This window comes from Plodia interpunctella, chromosome 24 (assembly GCF_027563975.2).
Source record: "Plodia interpunctella isolate USDA-ARS_2022_Savannah chromosome 24, ilPloInte3.2, whole genome shotgun sequence".
In the NCBI taxonomy this organism is placed as follows: Eukaryota; Metazoa; Arthropoda; class Insecta; order Lepidoptera; family Pyralidae; genus Plodia; species Plodia interpunctella.
In genome coordinates, this window is record NC_071317.1 from 3,374,133 (window position 1) to 3,400,753 (window position 26,621).

General features: G+C 35.6%; 2 protein-coding genes across 4 annotated transcripts; one reads left to right on the top strand and one right to left on the bottom strand.

The window, feature by feature from the left end:
• Positions 1 to 14,966: 14,966 nt before the first annotated feature.
• Tfb4 (Transcription factor B4) lies at positions 14,967 to 19,269 on the top strand. The gene is made up of 9 exons (XM_053763692.1): positions 14,967 to 15,132; positions 15,226 to 15,406; positions 15,816 to 15,914; positions 16,231 to 16,327; positions 16,856 to 16,972; positions 17,659 to 17,787; positions 18,392 to 18,527; positions 18,802 to 18,838; positions 19,157 to 19,269. The coding sequence occupies exons 1-9, from the start codon at positions 15,117 to 15,119 to the stop codon at positions 19,215 to 19,217; spliced, it is 873 nt and encodes a 290-aa protein (XP_053619667.1). The 5' UTR covers positions 14,967 to 15,116; the 3' UTR covers positions 19,218 to 19,269.
• A 270-nt stretch (positions 19,270 to 19,539) lies between these two features.
• Positions 19,540 to 23,445, bottom strand: LOC128680495 (uncharacterized). 3 transcript variants are annotated; one of them, XM_053763693.1, is made up of 3 exons: positions 23,315 to 23,445; positions 22,652 to 22,862; positions 19,540 to 21,830 (listed from the first exon to the last, which is right to left on the bottom strand). In XM_053763693.1, the coding sequence occupies exons 2-3, from the start codon at positions 22,838 to 22,840 to the stop codon at positions 21,606 to 21,608; spliced, it is 414 nt and encodes a 137-aa protein (XP_053619668.1). In that variant the 5' UTR covers positions 22,841 to 22,862; positions 23,315 to 23,445; the 3' UTR covers positions 19,540 to 21,605. The 3 variants fall into 3 exon arrangements, with proteins under 3 accessions (XP_053619668.1, XP_053619669.1, XP_053619670.1); XM_053763694.1 differs by lacking the exon at positions 23,315 to 23,445 and adding an exon at positions 23,246 to 23,297; XM_053763695.2 differs by lacking the exon at positions 23,315 to 23,445 and adding an exon at positions 22,995 to 23,187.
• Positions 23,446 to 26,621: the final 3,176 nt, after the last annotated feature.

Consider the following 26,621-nt stretch of genomic DNA (forward strand, 5'->3'; position numbering starts at 1 on the left):
TATTATTTCTGACTTAGAAGTTTTAATAATATTCATATCTTTTGAATTCGACATTTGTAAACAAATAGCTTCATTTATAAATAACTTTGAATAGCTGTGTCCACATATAAGGTAGTATTCCAACAGTAAAAACTCCATACTGGTCGAAAGGATATCGAGTACCTACTCAATTGCTATTCAATCACTAATTGGTGTAGCAGTCTTTGCATAGTCGTGCATTTGATTACGCATTATATTACGAAGACAGACGTTTAAGGCGACATGCGCACTTCACCGTTTTAAGTATTTAACGGTTACCTCTTTTTACTCGAAAAAGTTGGAACCAAGTAAATGCCAGTCAAACGATAAATTAACAATAAATCACGACATATCACGAACCTCTTCTATTTAAAAAAAAAACACTTATTTTACAGATCTACGTCTGTTACCATCTTATGTTTGCTTAGATAAAACAATGTTTTGTGATTTGTTTGTGTATGTATATTTATTACAAGGAAATTCGGAATCACAACAAAAATTAATTCATGTTTCCAAATTTAACTTTTCACAAGTCGGCTTGCTCATTGTTATTACTAATCATGCATTTAGAGGTTAAAATGTAGATAACACAGCAAATAACATCTCGTTAATATGTACACAAATAGTTGAGATAATAACTTGTCGGTGTGATATCAAATAAATTGCTCAAGCTATCCCACATCGCCGGTGATAAATCTGTTGTAATTACACTTATCTGATATTCCTGTTATAAAATCAACAGACAACCTTCTAATTAATCTGTGCTGTAACAGAGGTTTCTAACGTTTTTCACGTACCTACTCTTGGTACAAGCGCGCGATATATAAATTTTATTATGTCCAAAAATCTTTTAAATATAATCTTAAATGAGAAATTCACTGCTAAAGTATTTTTTTTAGTTTCCTCCCCCAGAGACAACAAATGGAGGGTGTGAGTTTTTATGACAAACGCACCGCACCGACAATCTACCGCGGGCGAAGTAAGTAGTAAACAACTAGGATATAATCAATGAAGACACAAATCGCCTTGCACTAGTTTATCACTGCCGCCTCACGTCAACCCTCTTTCGGGATGCCTTGTCTTTTTTAATTTCTGGATTTTACTGGAAAGCAAATAAATTATTTCCGGCTTCCCTAAAAGTTTGAGAACCGCTATTTAGTCATAGGTGCTCATGTGTCGGCTCAAAATATTTTTACCCAATTAACTTGTTACATTCTCGCTTCCGAAAATATCTAACGCGGCTGATATAAGAAATATCAAAGAGTTCCACGAAATTCGACCATTATCCGCCGTTACCTCCCAAATAGAGTGCGATCAAAATGTCAGATAACCCCTTCACGTGGACTCTACTAATTGGTGCAATAAATTTGAGACGGCGCGACAACTCGAAATACCCATTACTTGCCCATCTCGGACCCTATTAGGAACCATATTCCGAACTGTCGTCTGACTCGAGCGCGCGTCGATCTGTCAAAATTCCTCTCGTCAACCGATTCTCATCTCTATTCGCTCAAATTAATGAACGAACGTGATCAAAATCGTCTCGAAGACTTCGATCGGACCAAAGAAATGTCATCTCGTTTAAATTCCATTTTTGAATTTTAAAAACGAATGCTCACGCACGGGATACTCGACTTTACTGGGACTATTTAAAAATAAAAATCTCTAATGAGGCTCGTTCGGAAACGTGACGTGCTTGTGACAAAATGTTGAACTGATATTGGGTACGGGCAGAAAAATATCAGTCTTGATACTTTAAAATAAAGTAACATTTAGGGTAAAGGAATTTTGGTAAAAATCCTATCGTTAATATAGAGTCGTCGCGAGCGCGACCGTTTGTACCCGCGTCATGCGGACGGACGCTTTTTGTCGTTTTTAATTATATTTATTGTTCTCGTTATTTATTTATTGTTTTGCGTTTTGTACCGTTCCTGCTACCGTGCGTGCATTTTAACGATCGGGCCGGAGATAGTGGGCGCATCCAAATTAGGCCGATTGTGGTTTGGGAGGATGCAAATGTGGTCCTTTGCATACGCAGAAAAAGTTGGATCGTGATTCAGGACGGCCACAAATGAAAACATCATTAATGCTATGCAAATGATCATGAGAACGTTTTGCTTGTCGTTAGCGGTTGTAATCAGAATAAAATGTATTACCATATGATACAGGACTGACGCTCGTTAGAAGACTTTTTTCTGAACATTCGATGTTTGTTTTTCATGTGAAATTGAAATTTTCGAGGAATATTTATATTTGTTATCTTTCAGCAACTAACAAGATAAACCAATCGGTATTTTTTACGTGTGAAAATACCCTCGTCCCGTTCATCCAGCCACTGGAGGCCGGACGGGTATGTGGGACTCGAATCCACTAAAACCACACGGTGTCAACGCCAATCGCATTAGTGCCGGGACCATATGCTACTCTCGCTCCACAGCCACGGCGCGGCGGTCGCTACCTCGGCCTCTGGCTCGGCCGCTCTCCTCGGGGCAGCCAGCAAGACGATTCGTCAGTCTTCAACTGTACCCGCTTGTGAGAACATGCTCGATCGACACGGGCGCTCCTTTCAACCCGTGGCCCTTTCGCCTGGCAGCAGAATTCAATTTCCGCCACCTGACTAGAAGAAATGCATATTGCTTAATTTATATACTTATTTCTTACTATATTTCGCCCACGTAAATCACACGGGAACGATTATTTTTCAAATACGCTCCACACTTCAAACTACATGTACCTATGCAAATTTTCAAAAAGACCGGTTGAGTAAATAGAGCGTAAAGAGGTAACAAACAAACTTACTTACGCATTTATTAGGATTAGGATGTCTACGGTTGAGTTAGTTGTCACACGACAGCAAGAGAGAGAGGAAGTACTTATAGTTAAGTATACAAAACAGCCAAAGTTCGAAGTGCGACCAGACGGATCCGCTGCATGATAGTTGTTTAGTACTATTTACTTGTTAGTATTAACAATTACAGATTCACCCTATCTAATATAAGCGAATTAGGCATAACTTCATAAGACAACGGGAAGAGAACACTTCATAGGATTTATCTACAAGACAAAACTTACATACAGATAAGAAACAAGTTCCTAACCGGAATACGTCAATATTTCAAAGATAAACCAGTGTCCATTATCCAAAAATTCTCAGGAAAAATCTTTATCTCGTGTAATTGTTTTTAAAGTCCGACATTTGCAAACAAAGCACTGTCAATTTCGCAATAAAATCGATGAGACGCGTAAAGCTGAGTGTACACTGGTCAAGTACATAGAGCAAGTAAACCCAAAAAATAGTCCCTCTGTCTCGTATATGTCTCGTGTTTACTTGTCATCGTAGCTATGAATCGTCAGTGTCCAGGATCCGCCTTTCTACATTTTCTTCTTCACTTCGCACTATCTTCGATATCCTTCTATATCCTTAGTGGTCAGACCATTGGCAAGCAAATCCTCTTTGATGACATTAAGCTTCTTAGGACTGCCCATTCTGCTGCCATTAAGCGAGACTTAGTAGGCAGCTTGACTGATAGTAAATTAAATACCTATATTAAATAAATATAATTAACCTGTACCTAAACCACAGCGTCGGACTCTTAATACTGTGTCTAAACTATTTCGAGATTGATATTTAGAAGTTGATATTTATTGTCTTATTTGTGTCATATAATGGTGGTTATACGATAGCAGTAGTAATGTTATGGTTGGAAGCAAATACATGATCTCGTCACGTTTTATTTTCCAAACATCTCCGTCGTTGGTCATTGTTAATTTAACCATTTCACCCCAAACTTCATTCGAGTGCACTCGCACAGTGTGAACTAAATCAACGACGCCTTACCTACTGGCACAATGAGAGGAAACGTCAACATAATGACGCGCCCGAAATTGGCCTGTTTGCTTTATTTACCCGACTGTTCAAAAAAGAGTCATGTTTATTGACTGATTTACGTACTTATATTATTGGAAACAAATCACAAAATTACTTCTAGTTAGCTACTTAGCTTTTCTGATAATTTAAAAAGTATTTACTTAGGCAATATGAGTAAGATCTGACACCAGTGTTAGTAATAACACGCTCAATCAGAAAATAATTTTTGATGTCAATGGTTATTACTTATAACGAGCGGCCCGTCCCGGCTTCGCTCGGGTAAAACCATCATAAATTATACACATAAACCTTCCTAGCCCCGTAGTTTTTGAGTTTATCACGTTCATACAGACAGACAGACACGACAGGGGATATCGATTCACATTTCTAAGACTCGTATCTATACAGTTACGAGCAAATAATGAATTGGTCTCTTTTATTAAAAATTGCAAGCAATAATTCTAATAATACGCACGTCACTGTGGGCAGCCATCGTCAAAACATCGGTTTTTGTAGCAGTTATTATTCACATTATTGATTTTTCTTAGAAAGTCATCGATTGAACTGGCTAATAATCTCGCAAATATGAACTTGCAAAATGTACGCGGATTCGACCAATTTTGACACTTGAAGTCACACCCCGGTGAGACACGGGTAGGGGTATTGATCTGGTAGATATGTATACTTATAAGGAAATTTAATTATTTATAAAAATAGAAAAGTGAAATAAAATTAGGCGGCCGATAAAAAAAAACATTTTTTTACTTTTCTGGAAATAAAACTTTTTATGTATTTGTTTGTATTTCCATATTCTTTTTTGTTGATAGTAGGGCTCAACATTGAAACTCATGACCGAAAGATAAACTTTTAAATTAAGTACAATCCACGTGATCAAGATTAGCGAATCCGGACAGAATCAATGAAATGGATCATGAATGAACTGCTCTTCGCCACAATGACGCAGCAGGTTTTGCGTAATGTAACGTTATTTAAAAGATTTTTTTTTGTTACTGGCTGGTGATTGGTTTAAACATTGACAGCACTAGAAGTTCTTTTGTTGAAATTTTACTACTTATATGCCTTCTACGTTATCTATCTGTAAACTGTTCTAATTAAACATTAATTAAATTCTTAATAAATACACAATCACATTCTTAATAAATACACAATATCACAATCACAAGAAATTACGGATTTGTATCAAAATCCGTAATTTCTAAATTTCTTAAATTCCCATGGGTATATTGTGATTGATTTTAAATTTTCACTAAATTTGACTTATCAAATCGATCAAGCAATTCAAGTTACAACACTTAGTTGGATACTTAAGTGTTGTAACTTGAATTGCTTGATCGATGTTTTGTTGATTATGATGAGATATAGCAGACGATATATTCAACAAATTAAAAAATCTTATCAATACATATATACTACACAAAACACTAATACACATTACTTTCTCACCATAGACGCCTGTAAAATCTTTTCTTAATTGCAAAATAGATACTTAGCTGCCGTTACTAGATAAGTATCATTGTTGCATTCAATAAAAAAATAAAACAAGTATAAGAATTGCGAGTCATTAGAGTCATTAGCAGATGATTCAAACGCCATATTAACATTCTTGGCGGGAAAATGATGTTCCCATCCGCTCTTTTCTGCGCTTGTCAACTAATTGTTATGTTTTCCTGGTGGTTAATGTTTATTTCATAGGTACAAATTAGCGATCTTCGGAATGTATGAGTAACATTTAAGTATTTGACATTGAAATTTTAAATGAAAAAAAATATAAATAAAAAAGAAGGGTCCATTGGCGCGGTCAAATATTTCATTCACAAAAAATGATATATGAAGAGTGTCTATTTCACGGTATTACCATAGTATAGCAAAATAAATTGATACCCCGTGCTCCCACGGGACAGAATGAAGTCTTAATTCATTGACTACACACAATAACAACGCATGGGCACTAGACGGACATTTTTTGCATTTCACGAATGAATGAACTTATGAATGATATTTTTTCATTCACCTGTGCCCGAGACAAGTTGTTGACGATAAAAATTTGTATTATTATCGTTTTATTATTTATGGTTTTCGATTTTGTGAATGAAGACATCTTGGCTCGGTATATTCAAAAAAAGGTTTAATGGACGTGAATTTGTGACCGTGTATGATATTCTAATAAAATAAGATTTTTTTTTAAATAACATCTTTTTCAGCTTATCAATATCACACTAAATACTTAAGTAAAAAAAAATAAGTATTTAATAATTATTTAATAAATAATTATACTTTAGATATAACGATTAGAAGGAACAAGGAACCATAGCCTCCCGTATTTCTTATAATACCTCGACTATATGATTGGTATTTAAAAATAATTTTATGTAATATTTATTCTTAAACCTATGTCTAGTACCTATTTATTTATTCTCAAATTAAATGGTTCCCAAGTTCCTTGTTTATTTCCATATACTTAGTAAATAGAAGGGGATCAGATATGTCATTATTTAGTTACTTTAGATGATTTCAGGTTAATTTTAAACCATAAAATATTATATTTAGGTAGATTTTTGTAAATCAAACAGAAAACTAAACCAAAGCAATATCGTCAACACAATTCGATTCTCCGTCAAAGTTGTCTCAATAGCTTGGCGAGCGATTGTTGCGGGTAGTCAATAAATTCCCGTAGTGAGTGACGTAACGCGGCCGCGCCGCCGCCAGTTGCTATTGAGAGCGCGCCCTCTGCAGACGTGCGATATTGACGCTCAATATTACTTATTGCAATTTATTTATAGGTACATTTTGATATCTTATGTACAAACAATTCTAAATTGCTAAAACACATAAATATATGAAGAAAATTAAGATTTATCGCTAAAGCCATATTTTCTAGTCATTAGTTGACTAGAAAATATGGCTTTAGCGATGGTGGAAGGAGAAATAAGTAATAGAGCGAGTTTCTTTGGGATAGATAACAAGACTTTCAGTTAGACTGCTGAATCAAAACTTTATTATTAATTATGTTAAATCTGTTATCACGAATAATAATAATAGTTATGATTACAACATTTTAATTTCTAATTCACTGGTTTAATTCTAATTCACTAACTATTTACATATTTTGTCACAGAGAATTTAAAATAACATGGAGTATATACGGAACAAATAGACTAAAGAGAATAAACAAAATTTTCCTTCCCATACAAATTCTCTTCATTACACGAAAATTAGATTGTCATTACACCCAAATGAACTTCAAATAATTTGAGCGCATATAGAACACTTTCAAGCTATTTGGCAAACGCAATTTTCCCCATCGCATTGGCACACGCTGTCCTAAGTAGTAAAACTGTATGCCAGACAAGGACAGGGATACACCGTCCCGAAATACATTCCCCGCAATAAATGTGCGGGAAAGAAAGAGACGTAGTAATAGCCGGAAATTAGCACTCGTCTATCTTTCATTTTACACCCCAAATTTTCTTATTCCAATTTCCTTTCGCTACGAGGGCCTTCATTTTACGGCAGTAACTGTTCTTTAACGTAATAAGCCGAAATGTGTTCTAAATTAAAATTGTTAAGGTTGAAAATAGAGTTGATGTATTGAGACAGTTTGAGTCGTTCTATATCTGCTTGCATTTTAGAACACTCTGTCATTTGAAATGAGTCATTTTCTGATAAGAATGCCCTATTGGCTGAGACGTGTGCGCTGTGCTGCCGCGGCCGATAATGCTATTTCCGAACGTAGATAGCGAATAACTTTGGTGTCGGTTTTTGCGAGTTTTAATAATAAAGTGTAGGGGAGAGGCCGAGATATGGAAATGAGCGTGTGGAGAGAGGAAATTTGAATTTATACACCAAATAGTTTTTATTCATGGGGTGCTGAGATTATAGAATAGCTTTGGGAATATGTGCCGAGTTAAATCTTTTTATGGTGACAAACGGAATTAATAATGCGTGAAAATAACTATTTTATTTTGGGTCAGGTAGCCGACAAAGGATGTCGATAGGTTTTTTTGCGTGGGAATGGGACGTGCAATGCGTGGGCTGCTGGATGTTACTTTCGCGTCATTTGCTCTGAAAGCAGTGCTTGTTGTAATGTATCGCTGTGGTCAATCTGTATAATTTTTACAGGCTTTGTAGTAGCCAGTGTAAGGCGTAAGTATTGATGTGGGAAAGAGAATTGTAATTGGGCTACATGCTGCGGCTAGCTAATATTTAGCACTCAAAAAATAAATTATCTTTTGTACGACTACCGATGTATAAAAAGTTTAAATCAAATATGAATTAGCATTCCATATAAATCTTTCGTTAGTGCTACGAGCGGCTAGAAAAAAATGAAGTATTGAAGGGTATGGACTACATTTATGAAGGTAAAAAAGTAAAGATATTTATTTGGTGACCTGGGTAAATTACATCATTGAGTACGTAAGTCACCTTTAAACATACTTCGAAATACATACATAGTAAGTCGTTTCAAGCAAACAATTAACAAGAACAATCAAAGTTCAAAAGAAACAAAAATAACAAAATCTGCACATGCACATTTTATAGCATTAATTTATTTAATGAGATGAAAACAAATGCTATCAAATTAAAATTCCCGCCGATAAAAAGGCAGACATAGCAATCAATTCAAATCGATTTCCACTTAAACAAACCCTCGCCGTGAACGATCAGAATTTCAAATTCGACTTCCAGTAAACGTAGCCAGAATGGTGTAAAGGTTCTTTTTTGATTCCAATATGCCATTTAAACGAAACGCGCCAAAAGAAATAATAGTTGCAGCCCAGTTAGGTTGGCCAGCCTGATGCTATCTTGGCAGTTGGCACACCTGACCGACGCTAATTGGACAATAAATCAATTCTTCCCCGCTTCTTATTGGCGAATCGTGGCATTCCAATATTGAAAATTTGGCCGCGCGATATTGACAACATGATAAAAAACAATAGGGGGCTATCTTTTTCTTTTGTGTTCATCTCAGGATCCCGGTTCCTATTAAGGCTCGATCGTTTTATGTTTTGTTTGTGTCGAACCAATGTCTTATCGGCAAGACAATTTGTTTTTAGTAGCTCGTTATTGAATTATTAATATTTATACATATTTTTCATATGAGAATAACAAAAAGAATTCAAATGACCGAAAATTTTGTGGCGGTATTTTTTCTTAAATTAATCTCATCTAAAGTCAATCTGAGTCTGATTTAATTTGGCATTGACTGCTATAAAAAGAGGAAATAGCATTTAATGCAGCAAAGTGCGCGGGCGTCATCCATTATTAGAGTTATTAACAAAACGGAACGCGCGCCCGGCTAATCTCGGCGCGCTCGGAGCGTAATTAAATTCTGAGAACAAGCGAGCTATTAAAGCGAAACGGTAGCGCGACGCCCATTACAAAACGGAACGTGAATAATTATTTCGTTCCCGCCTTTTTTACTTTTTCCCAGTTCGATTTTCGAAAGCCCGCGCTAATGTGGCGTCGCTGCCCTTTGGCACGGATCCTGTGAACAATGTTCTCGTAAAATCTTTTTCAATTACTGGAGGCATTCACTTAATAAACTGATAACGATTTTTTCATTGTTACTTAATCATTTTTGCCGGCTTTGTGGGGAGAGAGGACTTTAATGAAATACTTAATTAGATTTGCTTTTGTATAATTAATGAGATGCTTATAACATCATCGTTCCAGAATGTAGAAGTTTCTTTAACTGAAAGAGCTTACTTATATGGCGAATAAAAAATATTAATATGAAAACTATCAAAGTAATTAGGTACCTATTAATATACCTATGTTAGCAGCAACAAAACTTTTCTCAAACTAAAGAGAATAGTATCCTAACAATCAACAATAAAACAATTGAAACTATAAACAAATCACTATTAAAACTATGAATAAAACTGGCCTCAATGTCACCATGATTGATCGACGCGTTTACAAACTATTTGTAAGTAGCTGCTCACAAAACAAACCATTACCTACTTTGATTTACCATACCCTCTTTATCTACCGTAAGTCGGGAGCTTATTATAACATCCGAATTGTATATCATCATATCCAGATGATGAGAGATGATACGGGCGCCAAACTTATGTCATATGTCAAAATATATGTTAACAGTAAAAGCGATGAGGCGGTCTGATAGGCCATGCCTTGAATATTAAGGATGGCGCACACTGTGATGACGCTATAAGATATTATCTTATGATATAGCTTGGCTTGACTCGTTGAGGTCAGAAGAAAATTGAATATTTATTCAATTTTACACTATCCCAACAATGCCATCAGTGTTGGATTCAGATTTTCGGAAAAAGAATATAAATAGAATTGTAATTATTTATCTGAAACTGGTGTTTAGATGGAACCGTAGATACGTTGGAAAGTAGGAAAGACCTGAATGAGGAGTGCTCAAGACCGTAAAAAATGTCATATTTAGGAGACAAGCTATTACAAACTTATGCCAAATATTTAGCTAAGAACGAAGAGGAAACTAGTTTTTGTTTTGAGAAAACCTCTTATAGAGGATTAGAAGCACCATTAGGACTAGGATAGTATAACAATGGCACCAAAAGCTATTATTTAAAAAACAAACCTAAATAAAATAACAATACCTACAATAAAATTTGAACAATTCGACAGAAACGAATATTACCTATATATTGTTTCGCAAAATATATTGATTTAATTATGAGAAAAATATACCTCGTAGGGCGTTTTTGCGTTGAATTTATTAAGTATGTTGTGTTCATGATGTGCACCAGCCTTAGCAAACGCGACGAGCTATAGCTGTCATATGACATTGTTTATGGTCAAATGACGGAGCTCATTTGAATGCTGGTGGTCTCTTGTGAAAAAAAATCTGACTGCTTTTTGTTGTTGCAAGAAACAGCTGTTGTTGGTTACGAAAAACAATTTGCTTAATGTACTACCTAGTGTCCAATCGAAAATCTGTGGTTATATATGGTTTTTGACCGAAATTAAAACTTCGCCCGTCCTTCGGTTGTAACTACTCAGATCTGGCGCGGCCCGATCGGTCAACGATTCTATTGTGGTTCAATTGTTCATTCCCTGTCTTAAAGAGTTAAATTTTTTAAAAAGAAAATCCTTTTTTTCTATTAATATATTTTTTCCTAAGAAAAACACACATTTTGGTGCTGAATTATTAATCGTAACCAAACTATAAGTACTTATATTGTTTGTTACCTTCACTTAGGAAAATTTCATGCAAGAAAAATGTAGCGTTCCTGAAAGGAATTCAAGCAGACGATGCCGTGGACGAAAGCTAAATATCAATAATCACTAGTTCTTAAATAGAAAAAAGAAAATTCAAATTAATATCACATAACATAATACAGATGATAAACGAATCTGCTGCCCCTAGCGCTATCTAGCGGCGAATATAAAACGATTTTGATATCGAATTTTGCCGACAACCTCTACGCTTGCTATGCAAAAATCGACCTGAATTTGCGGCATAGAAAAAACGCAATCTAGAATATCTGGGCCTAATGAGGAGCAGCTGGCTCCTCATTAGGCCCTTGTAAACACCTGTCTTTACAATCTGAACGGATAACATTTTCACGTTCAGAACTTTCAAAATGAATCAAATTACACGATAATTGACGTTGGAAATGTGCATCTTGCTTGTTCTTTCTCATTATAAAAATTTAATCTACCTAAATAAACAATTGTTTATCTATTGTGTCTCGATTCTGCGCGATCAAAGTGTCTACATAGTACAATAGAAAAAAATATATATTGGTAGTGGTAACCAACTATCGATCAATACTTTGTGAAATCTAGATTCTTGAATTGATTGAATAATAAAAACCGAACCGAATATTTTTTTAAATTGAAAGTATTTTAATAGCCTGTAATATTATTTTGTCCTACTGCTATAAATAAATATATTAGGACAAATCAACACAACACATATTGAGCTAGCCCCAAACTTAAGTTCGAGACTTGTGTTATGGGATACTAACTCAACGATACTATATTTTAAAACAAATACATATATAGATAAACATCCAAGACCCGGGCCAATTAGAAAAAGATCATTTTCCATCATGACCCGACCGGAGAACGAACCCGAGACCTTCCGGTTCAGAGGCAAGTACTTTACCACTGCGCCACCGAGGTCGTCAAAGGCAAAGGATTTTTAATTTAATAAAAAAATATATATATAATTTACCTATTTACTTAAACTAGCGGCCCGTCCCGGCTTCACTCGTGTAAAAACATAATACGAGGGCTGCTATTTATGTATCCGGAATAACAAAATTAAACAAACATATATTATTACATATGGTTTTATTGTTTCTCGAAGTATTCTCCGCGATGATCTATGCACTTCTGCATACGATGAAACCAATTTTCAAAGCACTTTTTCCATTCTGATTGAGGTATGTCCAAAACGTGTGTTTTGAACGCATCAACGGCCTCTTCGCGGCTCGAAAAACGTTGACCACGTAATTTATTTTTAATGTTTGGAAATAAATAAAAATCATTGGGTGCCAGGTCGGGGCTGGACGGCGGATGACCCGTCAATTCAATCTTTTGACCCTCCAAAAAATTATTTGTTTCAGCCGACTTGTGGCAGCTAGCATTGTCGTGATGAAGTATGATTCTGCGTTGTGGGTTGTTCTTTCGTATTTTTTCAAAGACTTTTGGCAAACAAATGGTGGTGTACCATTCAGAATTAACCGTCCTACTATTCTCTAGTGGCACTGTAGCTACATGTCCGTTGATACCAAAAAAACAAGCGACCATTTGCTTTAAAGTGCTTCTCGCACGAACAACTTTTGTTGGATTCGGTTCATCTTGAAAGACCCACACCGTTGACTGATTTTTAGTTTCAGGGTCATAAGCATAGATCCAGGTTTCGTCACCTGTGTAGATATTATAAACAGCTTTTGACGTGCCACGGTTGTATTTTTTTATCATTTTCTTACACCAGTCGACACGAGCCTGTTTTTGATCTACGCTCAAGTTGTGCGGAATCCAACGCGAACAAATTTTTTTAACAATTAAATGTTCGTGTAATATCGCGTGTATACTCGTCATACTAATGCCCAGAGACGCCTCTATCTCGCGGTATGTAACATGACGATCTTGCATTACTAATTGTCGCACAGCATCAATATTTTGTTGTACCACTACCGATTTAGGACGACCCTCCTTAATTTCATCCGTGAGAATAGACAGTCCACGTTGAAATTCCTTAAACCAATAATACACAGTGGTTTTCGATGGTGCTTCATCTCCAAAAGTTAAAATCAGTTGTTCGATGCACTGTTTTTGAGTTAATCCACGCCGAAAATCATAATAAATCATCGCGCGAAAATGTTCACGAGTTAAATCCATGGCAATGAAGACAAGCTATTTTCAAAATTGGCGCCAATTGAAAAAAACAAATGACAGGGACATGAAAAATATTTATTCTCTAGCCGAAGAGTTCTATTTTCAAATGTTGTAATTACTTTTTAAATATTCTAGAATTATTGGCCAGTTCCGGATACATAAATAGCAGCCCTCGTAAATTATACACCTAAACCTTCCTCAGGAATCACACTATTTATTAGTGAAAACCGTATGAAAATCATTTTTTTAGTTCAGACAGACTTGCAGTGGACTTTGTTTTTAGATAACGCGTTTTACACTAAAGTTTGACTTAATTTGGTACGTACTAGAATAGAATATACCACAGATTATATAGGTAATACTTTAGAAGTATACGGAGACCATGGATTTAGTAAGTACTTCGTCCACGAAGGTCATCTGTGGTATATTCTATTCCAGTACGTACCAAATTAAGTCAAACTTTAGTTTAGTAGGTAGTCAAACTTTAGTAGTTCTCCATCATGGAATTAGTAGGTATGTACTCCAGTACATACCTACTAATTCCATGACGGAGACACACTCCATCATTCATACGCAAGATTAAAGAGTAGAGAGAGAGTGATAATAGTGAAGAATAGAGTAGCGACTGCAATGGTGTCTGCTTTGTGTTGTGTTTGTGGTTGTATCTGATTTGAAATTGAAATTAATATTGACAGGAGAATTCTAGTAAGGAACAGTAAAATAATCTTCCGTTTTCTCCCAAAGGCACGGAACCCTAAAATGTTGAATAAATAAATAAGGCACGAGGCACGGGCTTCGAAACATGATCGATTGCAGCTGACCACGGCTACTGGTATGCTCGGAACTCGGTTTTGACAAATACATATCTGAAAAGCCGTGACACGTGTCCGGACAAGCTTTCTAAACAATTAATTCAATTAATAAATTCTACGACGACGCACTTGTTATTTCTTAGGAGTGTTGGCTGTTTTCTGTTTAGATATAGATCAAGTCGTACAAGCTATGAATATCTAGCCTATTGGTTGGTATTAAAAGAGTTAAAAAAAAAAAGAGTTAAAATTATTTATTTCTTCACAAAATATACATATAAGTAACATAAACATAACGTAAAACTTAAGCTAGATATTTTGTGAAGACTAGTGCTTGAAATAGGCTGAAACAGCCTGACACACAAGACACCAAGACACAAGGTATTAGTCGAAAAGTTCCTTAAAAGATTTTCCTTAAATACCTAATACCACAGATATAAGAACTTTACATTATAAGTTCTTATATCCTAGTTGTTGCCTAGTACTTACTGTTCCTGTAGGAAATTTACGCGAACAATTTATAGCAGGGTTACTAGTTGTGAAATAGGTATTTGATTTATTTTTAACAAAATTCAATAATAAGTACTGTGAAGATTGTTTACTGTATAACAATACTGTGTAATAACCTAATCACTAGAAAAAAACAGAGTGTAGGTAAACCCATTATATACGTCAAGCAATCTGTCGCTCCAAACAAGAGATGCAAGTATAAATCAAATGAGGAGTTTAGGAATTTTCATTCATTCGTTTGTATACCCTTTCGAATATTATTTTACATCCCATTAGGTTGCAGCGATGCAATGCAGCGAATTGCAATATGTGTGCCTGTTGAAAATAATAAAGTAATAAAGTCAATCAACTGTCAATGTCATAAAATATCATTTTCATCGTCTTTGTCATTTTATTCTTATGTCAAAGAACGCAAAAGCTAAGCGAGCACAAACAAACAAAATGCGAAATAGTTAATTGTTTTCAATAAGTAATTACTTACAATATCATCCAAATATTTGTGAAGACCAACCACTTACTAGCTGAGATCGAGAGAAATAGTAAAAATGGCAGAAGAAGAAGGTTAGTGAAACATAACCTTTATTTTTGCATATTCTGCAATATTTATTTCTTATGTATCTTTTTCTTAAATTATTATAATTACTACTTTTTCAGTACCTTCGGATAGTAGTATTTTAGTAATAATAGTGGACACAAATCCGAACCAGCGCTACATCACAGAAGACCCCAAAGTCCTCACAAGCTGCCTCGATGCTGTGATAGCCTTCGCCAACTCTCACTTGATGCAAAGATCGACCAATCAGCTGGCCGTTATTGGGTGTCATTTTCATAAGAGGTAAGATCTACTTGTGTAAAGTATTTATTTCTACACTACACGCGCCTTGGGCATTGCACCTGTGAAATTTGAAAAAGAAATCCTATGCTATTCCAGGTTATATTCTACCCATGTACCAAATTTCGTTGAATTTCATTCATTACATTTCTCATGATTTAGTAACTCCTCCTCACACACTAGCTCACATCTTATTATGTCTGGTTTATGGCTTATTGGAGACACATATTCAAGCAGAACAAAACATACACACTATCTCCATTTTTGAAGATTTTTCCAGTGGCTTTCTCAACTATTGGATTCCAAGGGACCCCATATATTGGAGCCCAAAGGTTCATTATTCAGATTTGCACATAATAAAATGCATGGAGCCACTTTGTTCATTTAACAATTAAATTTCTATTTTTTTCAGTGAATACTTATACCCCTCTCCTGGCAAACCTCTAGATGTGAGACAAATAGATGGACAATATGAATTGTTTACGTTAGTAGAGAAAACTATTAAAGCAAGGTATGGCATATTATTTTAAATTTATTACTACTAAGAATATTTTTTTTGTTACACACTCCATGTCCTCTCATGGATGTTGTAAGAGGTGACTAAGGAACATCAAATTTTATTATGCTTCACCCCGAAGCCCAGGCTAAACGAGACCACATGAGGATGAGGTCCCTCTCTCATCATTGTTTGTTCCGAACTACATACAGAGCGGTGTCTATGCGAAGCCTAGGTTTAGCTTAAAATATTAACCATACAATTTTATTTGTGATTTTCAAGCTGCCTTTTATATGCTGACTTAATTTTGACTTTGAATATGCCATTGCAGACTAGTGAACCTGATCAAGAGTCAGCCACCAGAGGAAAAACCTGGGGAATCTCTTCTTGCTGGAGCATTAGCTATGGCATTATGTTACATTGCGAGAGTAAGTTTACTCAGTCAGTAAACTTTAATAGTTTATTATTTATTGGTAGTAGTATAGTATTGGTAGTAAGTCTTTTTTTTTTAATCTATTTTTTGTCGAGGCTTCAGTTGCTTGGTGCGACTATGCCAGCCTCATGGGGAAATTCCATTTTATTTGGTAGTAATTCTTAAGAGGATATATTTTTTCAATTATGCAGTATGTGTATCATTTTGTAAGGTTTCGTTTGTGCAGAAAATGTAAATGCCAATCCCAACTAATAATATAGATGTGAAAGTGAGTTTGTATGTTACTTCTTCACGCATCATCTATTGGACCGATTGTTATGAAATTTGGTAAACGCGTAGAAAATAACCTGGAATAACACATAGGGTAATTTTTATCCCGAAATTCACACGGGAGCGAAGCCTCGGGGCGCAGCTAGTGACATGTTTTAGATCTAAAATTGCATATTTGTTTTTCAATTTTGCAATGTATGTCTTTATTATCAAGTGTATGAACCTCGTTAAACTGTGCTAGCTTGTCGACTAGGTGCGTCGCTCGCACGGCAACGCGGCGCGAGTGTGCGCGCGCGCGCTGACGGTGACGGGCAGCGCCGACACGGCCGCGCAGTACATCAACTACATGAACGTGTTTTTCACCGCTCAGGTCAGCATTCGCCAACAACACTAACACATCATATAGATGACGTTAAAATGTGTATTTTACAAATGTTGGATAGGGCTAACTGGCACACAATTTGAGCCACATTTATCTAACAGATAGCTTATCTATCAGATTACTACTTATATATGACTAGCTTTTGCCCCACCCACAACTTCGTGTGTGAGTAAAAATCCGTTTCCCGTAGGAATTTCAGGAAATAGCTTCTTAGTGCTCCCCTACACTGTCCTAGGAACCTACACACCAAATTTCAGCTTTCTACGCTCAGTAGTTTTGGCTGTGCGTTGTCTGTCAGTCACTCACTCACTCACTTAGTAACGCAAGAGTTTTATATATTTAATATAATAATAGATTACGACAAGGATTTTGGTGGTCTTTTCGGTAAATAATATAAATAAATAAAATAATAGAACTATTCAAATTGTTTCGTTAACGTTAACGTTAACTAGTCTATACCTTCTTCGCAGTAGTCACACTATCTATTGATGAAAATTGTACAAAAAAATTACCAGTAGTTTTTGAATTTATCGCGTTCACACAGTCAGATAGACGCGGCGATAGGTAGACTTTTTATTTTAATTTTTAGATTTATGTTATACCATTAGGTTGGCCGTATGCCTGTTTGCCTGCTTGGCAGTACAAAATAACGATTTATTTGTTTATTACAACAGAAGCAGCAGGTGGTGATCGACGTGTGTTCGCTGGACAAGCACCTGAGCCTGCTGCAGCAGGGCTGCGACATCACCGGCGGGCTCTACCTCAAGATACCGTCGCTGGAGGGCCTGCTGCAGTACCTGCTGGTATATCCTTTTTTTCTCCACCTCGGTGGCGCAGTGGTAAAGTGCTTGCCTCCCGGGTTCGATCCCCTTTCGGGTCATGATGGAAAATGATATTTTTCTGATTGGCCCGGGTCTTGGATGTTTATCTATATATGCATATGTTATGAAATATAGTATCATTGAGTTAGTATCCCATAACACAAGTCTCGAACGTACTTTGAGGCTAGCTCAATCTGTGTGATTTGTCTAAAAAAATAATAAAAAATGTACAGTACAATTCCTTTTATCATAAAACAAAATAAAATTGCATTCGATTATGGGTCACCTGCACCTTCAATGATGCAAGTAATTTCGTCAAAATTCCATGTAATTATGTTTTCGTACAACAATTTTTTGATAATAAATTTCTTTCTTTGCTAACCTACCCAAGTTCATTGCAAACTCGCCGCTATTACCACATCATAGATGTTCAAGCAGGGTAACTTGATGTGCTGTTGACTGTACGATTCGAAGCTTTCATAGCCTTAACCATTACGCCACCGCTTTTAGAACTGTTATTTTGCATTAAGTTACTATGTAAAATTCCGTAAATAAACACATGTATTTATTTATTTCGGGTTTCCAGTGGGTGTTCCTGCCTGAGGCGAACGAACGCAACAAACTAGTGTTGCCCGGCAGAGGGCGCGTGGACTACAGGGCCGCCTGCTTCTGTCACAGAGAACTGCTCACTATAGGATACGTGTGCTCCGTGTGCCTCAGCGGTCAGTAGCTTTGTGTGTGTCTAGTGTTGCCGGTAGAGGGCACCACTAATATTCTGCCGTGGAGGTCGTAGGAGGCGACTAAGGCAAGACAAAATTGAAATCGTGTTGGCCCCAAGTTACGAGCGTCATAGCCGATTATGTCACCAAGAAAAGAAGGGTATTTTCGAGTCAGTATTAATTTTAAAAAAAGCTTCGCGGGCAAAAGCTTATTTTTTAATACTTAAGTTTATATCAAAATAATGTATTATGGTTAAACTTCTTTTTTCGTTTTCAGTGTTTTGCAAATTCAGCCCCATATGCACCACCTGCCAGTAAGTATTTTTCTATTATTACATAATAATAATATACTTAACTTAATTTCATCAAAATTTGTCGAGCAAGTTTTGCTTGAAAGAACTGCCAAAAACATGTGAATAAAAAGCTCAATCGATAGAAGATTGAGATTCCAACCGAACAAACATTCTAACCCCGACATACTGCAAGATATTTTTAAAAGGCGGCCTGTCTAAATTTAAAAGTTTATCGTTTACCCGAAATTTTCAGCAGGTCACAGCCGAGTATGAAACCGGAAACACGGCAAAATGTGTTGTTCATTGTGAGTGTTCTTATTTTTCTTCATTTTGTTTCAGCACCGTGTTCAAAATCGGCGGCCCGCTGCCCATTAAGCCCAAGAAGAGGAAGAAGGTGTAAAGTAACCCATTTCTCTGTGTAAATACGTCTTCAATATACATTTTATTATGACCTTTCTTTTTCATTAATATTTTAAAAAGTAGTTTTAAATTACTGATTATTGAGTTGTTTAAAATATGTTCTGTTTGTCTTTCTAACATTTGACCTTGAAAAACCTAGCCAAAATATCTTGACTAAAATACGATAATATAACTAGATTTTTTTTAGAAAGCAGTGACCTAACCATTGCCAAATTGAACCTTATCTGACGATGATAAGGTTTAAATGCAATTGGTATTTTTAAACACTGTAATATTTTTATATAGAAAAGAAATAATAACAGTTGTACAATAAAACAACATAATCAGTCGGTATATTTTTAGCATTTTAACAAATCAGCTCATAATAAACTTACAACTAATGAAATATATTACGAGTGTACGTATTTTTAAAAAGTAGATTACAACAACCAATTATTTAACCCCTACTACAGTCGCACATTACACCACAGGAGATTATACTACACTACATAATTATAGTGTGTAGTGTGAAAATAAATTTATTTTATTAGCTTTCTATTGGACACAATGCCACAATTTCCTAAAAAGAAAACGGTAAAATAAAATCCTTGTTACAAATTGTGACACCTTTTTGTAAAATGGAAAACGAGTTAGTACTCGATAATATCGTAATATAGTAAATATCGTAACTAGATAGGTAGTTCTAATTAAATCTTTTATTTAGTGTTGCATAATCTAATGTGGTATTTTTTGAGTTTTCGCCATTAGCCAAAAGATATTGATGAAAATATGATGGTGGCGCTAGTGAGCAGTAAGGAGGATTGGCCTTTTTATTCCCAGAATGATTATTATTATACCATTTTATATACCATAGGTGTTTCTCGGAGAGTTTCGACCGCTGCGGCCGCGCTGTCATTACAATTTTTCAAGTTTTAACAACAAAGCCACGAATTAGTTAAACCGTCTGACTTTAAAATAATAAATCTGTACTGTGGTAATGTCCATTTTATAAATTATTGATTTTAGAAATGATTCCTTCCTCAAGAAAATTGGCAGCCGCCGCAGCCGGTTGAAACGCTCTGATAACCACCCAATAAAAAAATACGTAGGTATTTTTTTATTTATGATTATATATGTAAAAGTGGCTAGACGATCAATTAAATTGGGTGCACCAAATTATATGTCAGCTACACACTATCGCCGAACACAGACAGATGGTGACGCGCGTGTACGAGCATTGTGTAGTTTGTATGAGAGATTTTATTTATCGCTAATGAAACCCAGCACTGTATGGCGAATCCGCCAAATAATAATAATCAGCACGATATTATTGAACCAATAAATAAAATTTCTCAATACTTCATTACTTTTTCTGCGAAATGGCTCGACAATAAAAAAAGCTAATATAACAGTAGATAAATAGTTGATAAACGGTGCATTTAAGTTGTCTATCTCAATGATAAATTGTGTTCTTGTGGTGCAATGTAGATTATTTAGATTTAGATGTCATAAATATGTTTAAAATGTATTCATTACAATTTTATTAAGACAAATATATTATTATTTGGGTTAATTACAGAAGCACACAGATCAATATCAATTTATACCTAGATAAAGATTGATAATTTCCTGTCATTTGATTGCGTTTAGCCTGTTTTAGATAAACTCTTGTAACGCCTTATTAAAACGAAACATGGTATTAGACAAGTTTTAGCTGAATCGTTCAAAAATCTTTAAACTGTTCTCGCAAATATACTAGCAAGAATATTTGCTAGAACGATACATTTTCGCTACACTTTGGCACATCACGGATTATATATTTTACATACATATTTTAGTATTTAATACATAGCTTGCAATGTATTATTACCTACATAATAACATTTATCATGTCATGGTATTAAAATATGGAAAAAAAGATGAGATATTACTTATAAAATGGCAAGTTTATGTCGTTGTGAACGTCCAATGGGCTGATTATTCCATTCATAGATTTAGTATGTATGGTTCTAGAAACTCAAAGTATCAATTAACCAATAATAATAACAATCCTATAGGACCCTATATGAGTAGAAGACATTTTAGGGAGTGCCCGGTAACTAAACCGGCGCCGGCACCTTTTCCCAACACCACCGGCGCCGGCTGAGGTGTCACTCCTTCAATTTACGTAACAAATTTTGTTCGCGCGTGTCAATATCTTGGTTGTCATTAATTACAACCAAAACCGTGTTACAGTATTAATATTATAATGTTTTTATTATGTATTAATCTATATCATTAATATAGTAAGTAGCTACAAGTAGAACCATAAAATTCTATAAACCCTGAACTAAATCTTAGCACAGGACCACTTCTTATTCTTATCCACAAACTTGCCAATGCATGACTGTTACGTCTTGTCTATGTCTTCAAAAGCATTGTCTATTTCCGTTTCTAAAATCCTAGTGTCGCTACTAGGCCTTCGTTCTACGGCTGTAGGTTTTAGGTTAGGTTTCTGGGCGTCAACGATTTTTGCGACACTCCATCGTCGGTCAGAATCGCTGGTCACGTCAGGTTTGGATGGGTAGTTTACATGGTACTCCATTGTCTTTGGCCTTTCAGCTGGCGTGTAGTTCTGAAATGTGCCATTGTTATGTTTAACAATTTTTTTGTTAAACATGGTAACATGAAAGCATGGTAATCATGACGCAGCGATTAGCTAGATTAAAAGAATCCCAACTAATATTATAAATGCGAAAGTAAGTTTATTACCTCTTCACCCATTATATACTGGACCGATTGTTATGAAATTTGGTACACGGTAGAAAATAACCTGGAATAACACATAGGGTACTTTTATCCCAAAATTCCCACGAGAGCGAAGCCCCGGGGCGCAGCTAGGTAGAAATATTGGAAGGTACTGAAGGAAAGCTGTGGTACCCCAGAAATGGGAAACATAATTTGATTAAAACTAACATGTGAAATAGTCATTGTTAATGAAAATACGGATCATTCACGTGTGATTTATAAAATCATACTGAAATTAGACTATATTTTTAGTCTTATAGAAGACCTTTTTCAAGACGAGCGCGACTCGGCCCCGGCCTAACTGTCGAAACCATACCTATTATTTTGACACCCTCTGAAAATGACACCCGGGGGTACTGCCTGCTCTCATCCTATTACATCATATACATGTAAATCAAAAAACAACACAAACAGGATGTTTTTCTATACGTGGCCGGACTCCTGAAGATTTCCTCTAATAAATCTCAAACTCTGTCTTATCTGAACGTTTTCCCGATTTCTTCCTCAACCATTGAGCGTCGGAGCTCAGGGTCCGCTTTCCTATAAATCTGAAGCTTTAAACAATCAAAACGGTAGGCCGTTGGCTTCAGTTTCAAAAACGGCGTTTACTCGAACCACTAGTCTTTTTGGTGCTAGTTACCTACTTACCTCTCCATACAGATCCTTATTGAGCGAATGCCTCTTCTTGTTGGCCTGCTTCAGCCTCCCCGAGCGGGAAATAGACAGCTTCCGCCGGCTGTCCATAGGCGGGTCGCCATCTTCCGCCTCCGCCTCATAGACAATTGTGCGGCTTTTCTTCTCGCTCGGGGTGAAAAAAGACTTGAGATACTTTGCCATTATGCCATTAGCTCATTACGCGCTGAAAAATAGGTATATATATGTATGAGAAAACGTGGTAAACTATTGTAATTTAACATAATAACAATTCCTAATTTCTTAGAAGATTTTTCGTCTTCTAGTTATGTTGCGGGGATTTTGGATTAAAACGTACCATAGGTAACTAGGTATGTTATTTAAAGTTTTATTCCATCCGTAAGTAGGTATACCAAGATTTCATCGATCAGAACTATAATCCATTGTCACTTTTTTTTATATGATGCGATGAAAAAATATGTTGATTCGCTAAATTTAAATTTCTACGTCTCCGGGGCAAAACGCCAATAAAACCTACTTTATCAGCAGATACACAAATCTATCTAAACCCGGTTACGAAATAAAATGTCTCTAAACTCAAGGTCTTACCGAAGCCGTCGATAACCTATCAAACAGCACCTAATCTTAGTTTAACTTAGAAAGTACTTAGTTACCTACCGTTGGGAACACTTCCGATAAGGTTGTTTGCAATAATTAGAATGCAACCCACAACACTTGCACGAACCGACACACACTGCATTGTACTCGGTGCCCATTATTTACCATAATTTCATCTTGTGATAAGATAAGCTACTGATAAATTATCTTTGATAGCGTTTCTTTTTGATAATGAATTAGAATTATCTGCTAATGATTGTTGGTTGTTGATTTAGCGATTGCGTATGTTTTTGGGATACCGAATGATATTTTGAGCTAATTAGTTTTGTTTTCAGCGACTTACTTATATATTAACAAAAAATGTTTTCAATGACTCAATACAAAGTCGCTTCCCGTTGTTTGTCCCTATGCATGCTTAGATCTTTAAAACTAGACACTGATTTTGATGGGTGTTTTAAGAGATATAGAGTGAGTATTCAAGGAGAAGGTTTAGATGTATAATTTATTATAGTTTACCCAAGCGAAACCGGGAGGGGCCGCTAGTAATACATGGTCGCCGTAGCAGATTATTGGATGGATGACAAAATGTATTTTCTTCAGCAATTAATTGTATTTACCATACGCATTGTGGATGGGCCACACTATCTTAATTATTCTCCTAAGAAAGGCAGTACCCCAGCAGTGTGGGAAATGAAATGGCGGATGATGATATCATGGATGGATTAGCCTAGCCACCATCCACCACCATAGGCAGAGTGATCACTCTGCCTAGTACCAGTAGGTAGGTCACAAAGTTTCGTAGTAGTAAACATTTAATTGGTATTTTAAACTTGTGAGATTGTATTTACCCAAATACAATTTATTCAGCTAGTCTGGCTAATGTTGCTGATACAATTAATCACATTCACAGAAATGTAGGTATAGGTATCCTTCGTCAATTTGAAAACAGTTGATGATATTCAAATGTTAGAAACGGACCTAAAAATGTAATTAGAATTAATCGAAACCTGTATAGAAAAACAAAGTGCATAGTTATTAGTTTTCATCGTAGGCCAAGAATCTATACGAATAGACAAGACTTAAACGTAGCTACATAAGAGTTAAGTATTTATATTTACATTACACCGATTCGGTTACTCCTTACGCGTTATGGGATAAAATATACCATGGATATACTTTAGTGCTCTGTCCATAGTTTCCCTTTCTGTATTTCTAATACGCATTTCTTGTATGAGCGCAAACACCTCTCACCGTAAACGCCTCGTATGCGGGAACACCAGAGGGCGAAGTGTGGTTTTGCATTTTACTACTCGCTAATGGAATCGATTCCAAATGAGACGCAGCGAACCAATTGTCGTTGCGTCACAACACGTGGTGCGCTGTGACGGGCATGTCACTGCGAGTCGACTCGATGGTGAGATGTAAATAGCAAAGTCGCACTTCGCACACAGATGACAATAGTTAAACAATAGGTACAACCTTACGCAAATCTGCGCAACCGAACTCGACAACAGACTACATTTCAAAGTCAAATATTCAAGTGCTAGATACACTGGGTACTTCATAAAGCTAGCTATATTTGACTAACACGTAGGCGCCTATCTTATTCTCATGTACCTACTTAAACTGAGAAATAATCTTGTTTTATACATTCTCATGATATAAACTACAAAGGGAAAGAAGAAAAGAAATTGATAAATTAAAAAAAGTTTATTATAATAATTTCAAATCATATGTACAAAATGAACAAACTCAGTATCAAACTTGGTAATACGCACCAAAAACAATCCACAAGAATGAACGAATCAAAAGAAGACGCCAGTTTATGTACCACATTTCTTTAAAAAAATACCTTCATACACTTTTTACTAGCATTGCATTTTAATCAAAAATACATCAGGTACCTACATACAGTCGTCTCGACACAAGCAATTTGTTTTTATTAAAATAAAAAAAGTGCCAAGAAGCTTAGTGTTGTGATTAGGCTTTTCACAGCCAAAATAATATTTATTTGTGACAAAGCAGAACTTGAATTCAGGCATATTTGTTTTACTGTTATTGGTTTTTTTTTTATTTATTCACATAAAAAACAATCATGAGATATGAGGTAAAAATAGGCTTAACTTTATATTTCAATAATACAGGCAGAGTGAAAAACAATATCTTTTACACAAAGATGATGGCTGATAAGAAAGTTATAATAATCTTCATAGAGTTCAGTTTTATCACAATAAAACTAAATGACATGATGCTGATAGAATGGTCTACGTATGACGTTAATGAGCTCATATCATAATGCATAAATTTAAACTAGTAAGTTATTGCGTAATAAGTTAATTAGATTTTATATAGATAGAAAATTACGGGTTGTCAAATTGTATATAAAGAAGTTATGTGCAATGTTTTGCCGAAGGCAATGTGTGGATTTGCATTCACATCTCAGTATCGAGTCTATTCGCAGTGAGACGCAGCTGACCAATCACATTGCGGGTGATTTTGTAGTCCCGTCACAATGCCGTTCTGTGATTGGCGTACTAGTTAGAATGAACAAAACAAAGACAATTTATTTGCAAAATCAACTCTAATTTATATTATTTACGATGTGGTGTCAAAAGAAAACTTAATTCCTACATGTTTCAGCGGTATACGGATACCATCGGGATTCGATAGTGAGATGTAAATAGCAGACCCACCTTACGCCCTATGTTAAAAAGTCGTTCACGAAAGTAATACTCACATAATTAACTTGCTAGCAATAACAAACAAAAGTAAAGATGAGCTAGAACGTAGCTGGAGGAAACCATTTCCATACAACTTCCCGGCCCATTTTGCACAAAGCAGTTTGGGCGTTGTAAAACCAGAAACACGATGTGGGGAAAAATATATTAGCGCTCTGTCCCTTTTCTTCTTCATTAGGATTTATGAACGAAAGGAAAGATGATAGACAAAAGTTATATATATATACCCATACAATATTGATTCTATAGTAGACCTCATCTAATTCTCATTATCTATATAGGGTGATTTCTAAGAAAGTTTTATTATTTACCAGAGCGAAGCTGAAGCTTAAGAAAGTTTTACCAGAGCGAAGCCTGTTAGTATTATTATACTGACAAACACAAACGAAAATGTAGTACCAAATGCACCGCTTCGCATTATAATAGAATAAATAGCTTATTCAGATCTGTTATACAGAATTCAAAATAAACTATATTTAAAATTATACAAACATATGTATATATTTTATATATTCTATCTAAATGTATGATTGGTATCATACATTTAGATTTCATGGTGAAATGATGTATATTTTACAACAAGTATAGAACTGATATATTTCAATGGCAGTTGTAAGTTGTGCCGAATT

Excerpts from the sequence above, each read along its gene's own strand:
- LOC128680495 (XM_053763693.1), bottom strand. The coding sequence starts at position 22,840 with ATGGCAAAGTATCTCAAGTCTTTTTTCACCCCGAGCGAGAAGAAAAGC. Across the intron at positions 21,831-22,651 it reads ATAAGGATCTGTATGGAGAG|AACTACACGCCAGCTGAAAG; the intron begins GTAAGTAGGTAA and ends GGCACATTTCAG.
- Tfb4 (XM_053763692.1), top strand. Across the intron at positions 15,407-15,815 it reads GGGTGTCATTTTCATAAGAG|TGAATACTTATACCCCTCTC; the intron begins GTAAGATCTACT and ends TATTTTTTTCAG. Across the intron at positions 16,973-17,658 it reads ACGTGTTTTTCACCGCTCAG|AAGCAGCAGGTGGTGATCGA; the intron begins GTCAGCATTCGC and ends TTATTACAACAG.